The sequence below is a fragment of the Schistocerca piceifrons genome, chromosome 1, assembly GCF_021461385.2.
Source record: "Schistocerca piceifrons isolate TAMUIC-IGC-003096 chromosome 1, iqSchPice1.1, whole genome shotgun sequence".
NCBI lineage: Eukaryota > Metazoa > Arthropoda > Insecta > Orthoptera > Acrididae > Schistocerca > Schistocerca piceifrons.
Genome location: NC_060138.1, coordinates 869779685 through 869792152, shown reverse-complemented (window position 1 = coordinate 869792152; position 12468 = coordinate 869779685). Strand labels below are relative to the sequence as shown.

Below are 12468 nucleotides of genomic sequence, written 5' to 3'. Positions count from 1 at the left end.
TTCGTGAATCTGCTCAACAGCCGCCTGAGTACAGTTTTGGTAGAATGTTTAAAGCCTGTGTCATCCCTCCTGAAGCCACTCCTAGACACTCCCTGCCAACCTGCCTCCACCAATGCCTCGCCCGCCTCTGCCACCTCTGTGGCCCCCATTGACTCGCCACCACCTGTGCAGCTGTCCGCTGTGTGAGACCATGATGACGATGTGCCCGAGCCACACACTTGTGAACCAGATGCCACCTCCACCCATCGTGTTGGCATGAAGATTTTTTTTGTGGACATGTGCTAGCTTCACCCAGCCATGTTCCACACTGCCCATGGTGAGGGGGGTGGGGGGCGGGAGGGGTCTCTGTGGGGTCTCTGATGCAAAGTGACACTTATTTGATTATTCTCTTTGGCTTTGCATTCAGTCTTTGTTCTCTTGCATCATGTTCGACACCCATTTCTGTATTCACTCTGTTCAGTTCCAAAATAAATGTTCATTCTGACTCTAAAGTGTGTTATTATTGTTAGTGTAAGTGGTGTTGAGAGACTGCTGAAATTGTTAAAACTTAATAAAGCTGCAGGGCCCAATGCAATCCCTATCTATGCTGGATTTGTGATCAAGTTATCTGCTCTTCTAACTATGATCTACTGTAGTTCCTCAAACAAAAAAACGTACCCAGTAGTTACAAGAAAGCTCAGTTTACACCTGTTTGCAAGAAAGCCAGTATGAGTGATCTACAAAACTACCATCCGATATCTTGACACTGATTTGTTCTAGAATTTTAGAATATAATCTGAGCTCAAATATAATGAGGTATCTCTAACAGAATGACCTGCTCCATACCTACCAGCACAGATTCTAAAAATATCAATCACGCAAAATCCATCTCACACGTTTCTCTCATGACATACTGAAAGCTTTGGATCAAGGCAGTCAGGTAGAAATAGTATTTCTTGATTTCCAAAAATTGTTTGATTAAGTACAACATCTATGCTTACTGTCATCACAAGGGATATCAAACAAAATTTGTGACTGGATTCAAGACTTTTTGATAGGGAGGACATAGTATGTTATCTTGGATGCAAAGTCATCATCAGATGTAGAAGAAACTTTGTATGAACCCCAAGGAAGTGTATTAGGACCCTTGCTGTTCAAGTTGTATATTAATGCCTTTGCAGACAATATTAACAGAAGCTTCAGACTTTTTGAAGGTGACACAGTTATCTACAGAGAAGTACTGTGTGAAAGAAACTGTATAAATATTCAGCCAAATCTTGATAAGACTTCAAAGTTGTGCAGAGATTGGCATCATGCTTTAAATGTTAAAAAATGTAAAATTGTGCACTTCACCAAAAGAAAAATATAGTATTCTTTGACTGTAATGTCAATGAATGACAGTTGGAATTGGCCAACTTCTCCAAATGCCTGAGTGTAAGACTTCACAGGGATATGAAATGGAATGATCACATATGCACAGCAGGTGTAACACTTTGTATGCATATGAAATGGAATGATCATATATGCATAGTCTTGGATAAGGCAGAAGGTAGACTTTGGTTTATTTGTAGAGTACTGAGAAAATGCAATCAGTGTACAAAGGAGATTGCTCGCAAAGATCTTGTGTAACCCATTCTGGGATATTGCACCAGTGTGTGGGACCCATACCAGACAGGAATAATAGGGGATATTTAATGTACATGGAGAAGGCCAGCATGAATGGTCACAGGTTTGTCTGACCCATGGGATAGTGTCCCAGAGGTGTTGAAGAAACTGAACTGGCAGACTCTCGAAGATAGATGTAAACTATCAAAAGAAAGTCTACTTGTAACGTTTCAAGAAACACCTTTAAGTGATGACTAAGAATATACCACAGCCTCCTACATACTGCTCACATAGGGATTGTGGGGACAAGATTAGATTAATTACAGCACACGAAGTGGCATTTAAACCATCATTCTTCTCGGGCTCCATATTTGAATGGAACAGAAGGAAACCTTAAGAACTAGTGCAATGGTACGTACTTTCTGCCATGTACTTCACAGCAGTGTCCAGAGTATAGCTGGAGAGGATGTAGAGTTGGGACAGTTACTAGCAAAGTTATAGGAGCCACAGATTCAGATGATCTGATTCTATGAAGTAGTGTGAATGTGCACAAGCTATATTATTTTGAAGAGGGGCAGTGAGTCTTTGTTTGTGCTAAGCAACAGTAAAAAATTGTGTAAAAGTTGTTTTTGGTTTTTCAACAATTTAAAATCACCTCAACATTTATATGAGACCATGGAACTACAACCCTCGACAAATCAGTGACCACAAGAAAATTGTAAATAACTCCACAAGAGTTTTGGTTACAAGAATCTATTTGTGGCTCAGCTTTTATAAACAAACCAATAAAGTATATACAGTATATAGAGATCTCACCTCCCTTTCATTTTGATTGCTCTCACAAGTACTTGTTGCTACCCAAAATATTCAAAAATTTCATTGTAATGGTAAAACCAGTAGCAGTATGATATTCTGCTGCTAGATGTCTTGAGGTGCATGTCTTCATTACAGCAGCACAAAGTTGCATCATCTTTGGCACATGCAGTTGTGAGTTGTAGTCGGGACAAGTTTCAGTGCTTCTATGAATTGTGAAATGGATAACATGAAGGAGCAGGATTTGGATCAAATTCTGTTTAGAACTGAAGAAAACTGCAGCTGAAACCCACCACATGCTAATAGAGGCATTTGGTGAGAGTGCACTGAGTCAAATTTAATCTTTTGAGTAGTTCAAGCGCTACAGAAAATAGAAATATATTCGTACAACAGTTCTGATGACTGTTCCGGACACCACGTGAAGAGTTCTATCGAAAATCCTAGTAGCATTTTTTTGTGCAGGTAACAGTTTAAGAGGTAATTGCAACTTAATTAAGAACTCCATAAGAGCTTGTACTGTGAAGCTGGCACCCTTTTTTTCAGAAATATATATTTTTTTCCACGGTTCTTGATAGATAAGTCATAGTTCTAGAGTTCTTTGCACAAAATTTCAATAGTTCTGCAGAATTTAGCGAAGAAAACAACAGAATTCGTAAAAATTGTGGCGTAGAAACCATTTTTTTGTTGATTTTCGCAAAAAGTGAATCCGTACAACAGTTCTGAGGACAGTTCTGAACAGAGCCCCGATAGTTCTATCGAAAATCCAAACAACATTTTTTTGTGCAGTTAATAGTTTGCGAGATAATTGCAATTTAAGGAGAAAATCTTTTCACTTACTGTGAAGTTGGCACCCTTTTTTTCAGAAATGTATTTTTTTTTTTTTCAGAGTTCTTGATAGATGTGGCATACTTCTAGAGTTCTTTGTACAACATTCGAATAGTTCTGCAGAATTTAACGAAGAAAACAGCAATACTCGAAAAAAATTTCGTACAGCAAACATTCTTTATTAATTTTCCCAAAAAGTAAATTCGTACAACGGTTCTGAGGGCAGTTCTAAACAGAACCCCAATAGTTCTATCGAATATCCTAATAACAGTTTTTGGTGCACTTGAAATTTAAGGAGGAAACCTCTTCACTTACTGTGAAGTTGGCACCCTTTTGTCTCAGAAATATATATTTTTTCAGAGTTCTTGATAGAAATGCCATAGTTCTAGAGTTCTTTGCACAAAATTTTAATATTCCTGCTGAATTTAGCGAAGAAAAGAACAATCCTCGAAAAACTTTTCGTATCGAAAACATTCTTTGTCATGTTGGCATAAAGTAAATTCGTACAACAGTTCTGAACAGAACACCAAGAGCTCTATCGAAAATCCTAACAACATCTTTTTGTGGCGATGATAGTTTATACGTTAACTGCTTTGATGTTAGACCCACTGTCTCCACAGAAAAAAATAAATTCGTACAACAGTTTTGATGAACAGTTCTGGATAACACCACAAGACTTCTATCGATAATCATAATAACAATTTTTGTGGTTATAATAGTTTGTAAGATAATTGATTAATTGTGGGGCTCACTTACTCTACAAAAAAATTATGTCTATTCGTACGTTCTGGTGATAGCTCTGGATAGATTTGTAAGAGTTCTGTTGAAAATACTAGTAACATATTCTGCGCAGGTAATTGTTTATGTAGTAACTGCATTTAATAAGGAATGCTTATGAGCCTTTCCCGTGAAGTTTGCACCCCTTTTACGAGAAATATACATTTTTTTCGTAGTTTTTGATACGTATGCAATCGTTCTAGATTTCCCTGCTCAAAACACGAATAGCTGTGCAGAATTTCGGGAAGAAAACAATATCTCGGCAAAATTTTGGAATGGTAAAAAATTATTTCTCAGGTTGGGAAAAATAAATTTGTATTACAGTTCTGTTGGTAGTTCTGGATAGCACCCGAAGAGTTGTATTGAACAGGTTATGAACATTTTTGTGGCGATAATAGTTTATACGATAATTGTTTTAATCTGATACTCACTTTCTCTACGAAAGCAAAATTAGTAGAATAGTTCTAATGACAGTTCTGAATAGCACCCACAGAGTTCTACGAAAAACTATAACAACATTTTTTGTGACGATGACATTATATGAGATAATTAATGTGGGAGTCACTTTTGTCATGTAAAAGTAATAAATTCGTACAAAAGGTCTGATGGCATTTCTTAATAGGACCCTAAGAGTTCTACCGAAAACTGTAATAACATTTTTTGTGAGGATAACAGTTAATGAGATAATATCATTTACAAGAGACCCACTTGGTCTACATTATACCTCATAACATTTTAATGGTGCCAATAGATTATGAAATAGATTGTGTGTTCACTCTGCAGTGAAACTTACTGGCAGATAAAAACTGTATGCCGGACCGGGTCTCTAACCCCAGACTGTAATGAAGGAATATTGTCACAATATCTTTTCTTCCAGGAGTGCTACTTCTGCAATTTTCGTAGGACAACTTACGCGAAATTGCGAACACAGGAGATGAGGTACTGCTGGAAGTACAGCTATGAGGATGGATCGTAAATTCTCACTTTTATTTTGGAAAACCGAAAACCGAAAATTCGGATATATATTCTACTAAATACAAAAAGTCTAAATGTTCAGCACTGTACAAATGCCAGTACACCTTCTTAAGACTGACTGTAGTAACTGTAGGTGGAAGCGTGGGATGTGCACGCTTAGATGAGTCAAAGAGAGAAGGCTCGTCAGTGCAAAACAAACAGATGGCTGAGGGAGCAGATACATTCAGACGCGCCACTAACCAGATGGCGTCACACCTGTCGTGAAGCGCACCAGAGGTACAATGAGCTGTGGTGGAGTGCTGTTGGCGTGGTTACTATGCAACTTACTTGATGGGCACCAATACGCCGTTATATTAATGTACGATACATGAGAAACAATGTCATTCACACACACTGAGTTCCTTATCACTCAGTACTAGACTAAATTACTGGCGTAGTGATAAACAGCCTATGTACCTCACAGACTACACATCTTTGTGTTATAAGAAAAAAAGAGAAAAATACCAAGGGACACAAAATATGAATTCGGATAAACCGGAAATCCGGATTACTGAGGACCAAATAAACGAGGTTCTTATTTACAAATTTCGAGCTTCCTATTAACGTTAATACTGTATCCCCTCAACATAATAACACCTCTATCAGTCATGTACTGAATTAGGATTTAAACATACTACATAGTTCATTTGTACAATATATTCATTTAAATATACTTACATTTCTATACATTGTAAAGACTTTTGACTCTCGCTGTAGTGTAACTCATCAAACTTCCACACTTCCGTTCTAACTAGAACAAATGTTTGCAACAATATTAACAACAGAAATTTCAAATTTATTCGTTACACACAGCACATGTTTTTATGTATCCTAGCGTCTGGTGATGTTGCCACCTGACTTTCATTCATGAGGGTCCTGGGCAATTTTTAGCCCTTAGTGGGTCCTGGATGTCATGAGAGCTCAAAACAATTACTGTTTTACGTAATAAAATTCATCTGGTTCTTCCTGATTCTAAAAATGTACACTTCATGTACAGTACCTCGCCATTCTCGTGCTTAAATGTCACTTTGTTTAATTTGGGCGCGCTGCGCGGGATTAGCCAAGCGGTCTTAGGTGCTGCAGTCATGGACGGTGCGGCTGGTCCCGGCAGAGGTTCGAGTCCTCCCTCGGGCATGGGTGTGTGTGTTTGTCCTTAGGATAATTTAGGTTAAGTAGTGTGTAAGCTTAGGGGCTGATGACCTTATCAGTTAAGTCCCATAAGATTTCACATACTTTTGAAAATTTGAACATTTAATTTGGGCGCCGCAGTTTCCGTAGAACCTCGTTTATGTAATATCTTTGAAGAACCTGTCGACTGTCGTATGTGCACGAAAAATGTTTACATGGCATAAAACAAAATCAGAATGCGTTTCAACAGTAGCAATATGTTTTAATGGTGGAGTAAAAATGGTTCAAATGCATCTGAGCACTATGGGACGTAACTTCTGAGGTCATCAGTCCCCAAGAACTTAGAACTACTTAAACCTAACTAACCTAAGGACATCACACTCATCCATGCCCGAGGCAGGATTCGAACCTGCGACCGAAGCGGTTGCGCGGTTCCAGACTGTAGCGCCTAGAACCGCTCGGCCACTCCGGTCGGCCTGACGGAGTAAAGATTAAAAACAATGAGCAGAAGAGGCATCAAAACTAGGAACAACATGAAAATTGTGCTGGTACGGGTGGACAGGCAACATGTCACATAAACTGAAAAAGCTGCTGAAAGTATGAAAAAGGAGGCCAGAATAACAAAGAAACGAAGCAAAACTAAAGAAAATGAAAAGGACATGAAAGATAACAACAAGATTATGGAGCAGGAATGGTTTGCAATGTCGTCATTGAGAAGAAAATGACATACAAATCTTTAGTTTCAATTTTCTGTTATCAACGAGTTTACATACAGAGATACTGTTACCAGTATCTCATCCACTATTAAAACTGCATAAACAAAGCTATGGATGAATAGTAATATAGTGCTTGCCTACACACTGAACCACATTATTCAACAATGGATTAAATATTTTAAGCTGCAGTATGTCATATTATGTTCTTAAATTATTAGGAGAAAAAATTGACTCTTAAACACATTTTTTTTAAATAATCAAAACATAAAACTGGTATATATTACTGGTTTGCTGTTTCCACATGGTAATAATTCAAAGAATAAAATTTGTTTTTTATCTTTTATTTGGAGTAGTGTGTAAGTACATTGAACCTAAAATAACAATTACGTGTAATTCAGTATGTAAGAAAAACATCAATATTCACTGCACAATGTATTCCACAGATTTACAATGTATTTCATCTAGAGCTCACAATATACCAATTCTTTGATATAAGTTTCATTCCTGAATCTATTGACAGTCTAGCATTATTAAATTTCAAAGTACCAGTAAAAGCTACATGCCGTGATGTACAGGTCCCCTTAACAGCTCTTCTTCAGAATGCACTAAAACCCAGAAGGAAATACATATGTAGGGAATTCAGTAATAAATAAGCATAGGAGTTATGAGGTGTGAAACAATTAAGAAAAATAAGTACAAAACAATATATACATGAAATTTAGGGCATAAAATGCTCTTATTCTAGTAACTAAAACAGGAGGGCTGTGGTTCCAGAAACAAAGATACTAAGAATTAACATAAGAACTGTATTTGTAGTATTTAGATATCAACTTTTAGCAGTTGCTTACCTTATAAAGCAAAGTTCCTATGCAGGAACTACTTGTTTCGTCTCGTCGGTCTTGTAGCTGGCATTTGAAAACTTTCCTGTCTTGACATACATGAACAGGTGTGGAGAAATTATCGTTTCTTTTGAAACTCTTTGTACATCTTTATACAAGTCATCTTACTGCTTCCAGTAGGTTCCATCGAAGACATATGCCGTGTAGTGTTTGATGGAGCTATTATAATGAATGGCACCAAAGAGAGTGTACTCTTGATTGTTGACTACGATTTCTTTCGTGATCGTTTGCAACACACATTTCTTCCTTTGATTTGGAGGAAACTGATCTTCAGTTAGTGGGCAAGTTGTTGTACTAGTATCCATCATCAAGTAGCATCCAAATCTCTTTTCTTCGACTGCTTCTCCTTTCCATTTCTTGCATTTTATGATAGTCTTTACATCTCCATTTGTTGCATCTACGGCCTCTTGCGTGAAATTATAACCAAGTCTGAAAAGCACATACGTATCAACGGAAATATAATGTAGTTTCACATAACGTGAATTTAGGCAAGTCAGACACGATATCTTTTTGTTGCAAATCGGGATATCTTTTAATATTGTCTCATATAATTCCCCAACATTCGACTCTGCATTCAAAGACAATATTTTTCGAGAGATTACTCCTTTTTTAGGAATGGTATCACATATAAAATATCAAATCTCTGCTTAATCTCTGTTTATAATTTTTTTGTCCAAAACATCCAAAGCCACATCCAAAAATGGAGGGCTCACCATTTGAATGGTACTTTTGAAATCATCACTGAGTGATATTGCTTGCATGAATAAGGTCATCGAAGAATCGAAACCTCACGTTCCCTTCAAGTTGTAGGTAGCAGATTTGAATTTGCTTGAGGACCCATTTGGGAAAAGTGGCAAATTAATGTCTATGAATTTCTTAGTCGAATTCCAGTTTCGGAAATCATCTAAGTAGTTTATCTTGCTCTTAGTTTGCATGCTCGATGTGACAATGATTTCATTTTGAAGCTTTTTCAGCATTGCACTCTCCTCCATTTAATTGTTACAGGTCTCTCGGTTTTCTTCTGTTTTCGAACCACAGGATGAAATTTCAGTGACATTCCTGATGAAGTATGGTTCTCGATAGTCTTTTGTGGACTGAAATATCTCTTTAGAGTCCAAACTCGGCAGTAAATTATTATCTGAAGAGCGCTGAAAACACACACCATCACTCTTGACTGAGAGACTGTTGTTCTCCGCACTCATAACAAGTGAGCTCGAAGTAGGAGAAAATGTGTATTCAAAACTATTAAAAATTTTGCTTAACTCTGTCTCATTGCCATCATCGTGTTGGGTCTCACTTCGTAAGGTATTGTTCAGCGTATTCTCAGAATTATCAAGGATATGATTGCTTTTGGGGTTTGTTATCCTCAGCTTCTTATTTTTTCCTCTCCAGTTTTCTTCTTCATGGTAAGGCAATGATGCTTCAGTTGGTTTGTGCTTCACAGCTTACTTTTAATCTTGTTTTCCCATCATAAGTGGCGCTAACAGTTTTGTTTCCTCACGCAGCCACTTCAAATGTTGAAAAATGAATTTGTCTACTCGTAAAGGCAGCTTGTCAGAGCCCATTGTCTTTAATTTTGAAAATTATCCTTCAGTCGCTGCTGACGAACGAATAGATAGATGAATATGGAAAGAAGAATACATCACAGCTGTCCACAGTAGTATATAGTTCAACTCTTTCAGCATCTCTACAGCATTAGGAATGTTGTACGGATTCACATCAAAGAGATTGTCATCCTTAGTCTGATTCACGATGACTTCAGCTTCATTGTAGATACGTTTTGCCCTATCAATCCACGCGTTTGCAGTAGATTCCTTAGAGTTCAAAATTGATTCCAATAGACAGTCATCACTGTTTTCAACATCATCAGTTTTCTTGTCATCATCTTTCTTTTCTTCAATATATGAATGACGTGGACCACCTCTGATAATGTTATCAAGGTGGTGCTAATGTTCCATTGATGAATATTCTTGACTGCACTCATCAGTACCAAGATGTTCACTCAACGCAACAACCAAAAGTGAGTGCGAAGCACTTTCAATATCACGAAAATCTGTCATCATGTAAATATGGGCCAAACTCGAAGATAAAGTTGTTTGACTTGTGATTTACCTCTTGAGAAACATTTACACCTCAAACAATACGAGGGTAGAATTATTCTTTCATGCAAAACAATATGACTATAGCACCTATTCAAATAATCTGTTAAGTCCGAGCTCTAGAAATGGCAACCAACAAAGCCTTACCAAAATCAGTTACCATGATTTTTGGTCTGGGAGCTCCAGATCTGACGATTTCCATAAAGAAAAATGACAAGAATGATTCGTCATGCCTAGAGAATATCATCTGATAAGTTGACGATATTTCGATCTTTATTAGTGACGTTTACTTTGCGGATGCACATGTAGTGATACAGGCATATGTAGTTTGACTTAATTTTCACACAGTCAGCCCTGTGTGACAGATCCTCAAATCGTGAAGTAACTCGAAATGCAACGCCACATGTAACATCTACTGAATCGTATACACTGCTATTGATTTGATGACAATATTTGTGCAACTGACTTTGATCTTTCAGCCAATATATACAGAAGAATGGGTCCAATCCGATTGCGTGAATTTCGTCCCGATGGGTTGTATGTTTTGCGATTTGCAGGTTTTCAACAGGCATACTAGTTATTATACCAAATCGTTTGTCCCTTTCCTCTTCTTTAGCCTTTCTCAAGACATCAGCATTTGGTAAATTTGGAGGAATCATGTCTCCGAAAGACATATTTTTCGCTTCATAATTTCGCCAAAGAGCTGCAGGAATCCTGTTATCAACCAATTTAGCAGCTACCTGTTGTCTTCTCGTGCCAAGAAGTTGTCTTCTTTTCAGGAGATTTCTATCGTCTGAAAAGTTTGAATAGTCTGCAGTTCAGAATAATGTCGTTGTCCTTTTTTGCATCTTCAGGGAAATCCCTTCGAAAGTGGCTCCGCATTCTGTACATCTTCCTTTGAATTTGAACTTTCACACACTTTCGCGTATTTGAATGAAAAGGTACATGGAATTTTGTGATGTTCATAAATTTTATCAGCCATCAAATCGGTCCATTTCCTCATTTCCAGTTTTGAAGGCTTTCCAAGTTTCCTCTTTGCTGGTTTTATGGTAGACCATATTTCTGCTGACAGTGGTAAGTCGAATTGCTTTGTCATGTCCTTGTTGCATGAAGAACCAAAAACATTCCACGACTCATCGTGGCTGTCGTCGTCTTTTACTTCGACGAAACATTCCAGCCTGAAAGTGTTTCTAACAAAAGTAAGCAGATCATGACGATCTTCTTTAATTGTTGTGTAAATATGTTTGAAGACATTTTCGAGCCGATGTCGGCCACGGCATCGGACAGTTTGAATGCCTCTATCATCGATTACTTTAAATTCCTCCATGCTGAGAAGACATTTCAATTCTGGTAGATTGTACATTTTTATGGGTATTACGGTTCATAAATATCACTTACACAACAGCACCGACTGCACAACAGGCACCGACTGCACAAGAGCTCTGACTGAACGAGCATAATTATTATTCGCATGAGTGTGAGTAGTATTGTTGTTTAGTCATTAGGGGCAGATCAAGGAGCGAAATGCAGCGCCGGCGGGTGGCTTCACACGATGCGGCGCGCGTTATCCAAAAAGTACAGCTGTTGTTGTCATTAGCTTTGATGCTACCGCGAGAAGCTTTGATGCTACCTCTATTGTAACTGCTACGCTGACGTCACTTGCCGATTGTTTAAAAGACGCATTTCACGTGTTCATTGTTTCCAGACGTAGTGCCACGACTTTTGCACTGTTGCTGTGCTTTGTTTATTATTTTTTGGTCTTGAGGAGTCTCAGGGACGTGTCATAGTTTTCATTATCCTTCCAACGGCCCCATCTGTTCACATTGATACATGTCGAAATTTTCTGTAAATTACTTTTCAACAATTTGCAGTATTGGCGCTTTCTCGTTAATAGCTTCCATTCTCCGTATGCTTTTCATTGTTGTGTGATTCTGTAAATTACTTGTCAACAACCAGTAGCACTGGCGCCTTCTCGTTATAGCTTCCTTTCTCTGTATGCTTTCATTGTTATATGATTCAGTATCGACGCTAATCCTCTCTTGATGAGATATGAGCCGATTGCTCATTTTTATCCACTGTGCCCTTTCGTATTTCATTTCAGCAATTAATTTATTTGTTTATCAACGTAGTAAGAAGTACAAAGCTAATCCAGAATGTAAAATGCACTTAAATTCTTATTGAACTGTTTAACCGTTAGTGCCCGCTGTCTGAACTTTAAATATCAAATTAATACACTGTGCCTGGTTGCGTTATTTTATAGGAATTTTATTAATTTAAGTGGGATGTACTTGATCATGCTGAAGAAATCCAAAGCATATAGTTCGAAGAGGATAATATTATTCGAAATTTCCCTGGACCGATAGGTGCAGCCAAAGTAGCCTTTGTGATGCTGTAATTGCTTCATAGATGATATTTCTCTATTGTAGTTTTGTATTTCAATCAGCATTTTGAGAGCATTAAAGCTTCATTTCAGCGTGAGAGACGGGTAAAATCAATAGGTGTTATTTAACTGAAAGCCTGAATCAGTCTCTTGTTTTCAATTGTTGTTATCAAAAGCAACAGATAAAGCCTGAAAGATCTGTGTGGAACTGATGGGGATGGCACTGAAAAATT

At 37.7% G+C, this 12468-nt stretch overlaps 1 protein-coding gene across 1 annotated transcript in view; it reads right to left on the bottom strand.

The window, feature by feature from the left end:
• Positions 1 to 7360: 7360 nt before the first annotated feature.
• Positions 7361 to 12468, bottom strand: part of LOC124710239 (mitochondrial sodium/calcium exchanger protein-like) — a 99904-nt gene continuing 94796 nt past the window's right edge. The window contains exon 7 of the mRNA XM_047240908.1: positions 7361 to 7462. Coding sequence (XP_047096864.1) covers positions 7413 to 7462 — 50 coding nt within the window. The 3' untranslated portion in view covers positions 7361 to 7412. The remainder of the gene's footprint in view (positions 7463 to 12468) is intronic.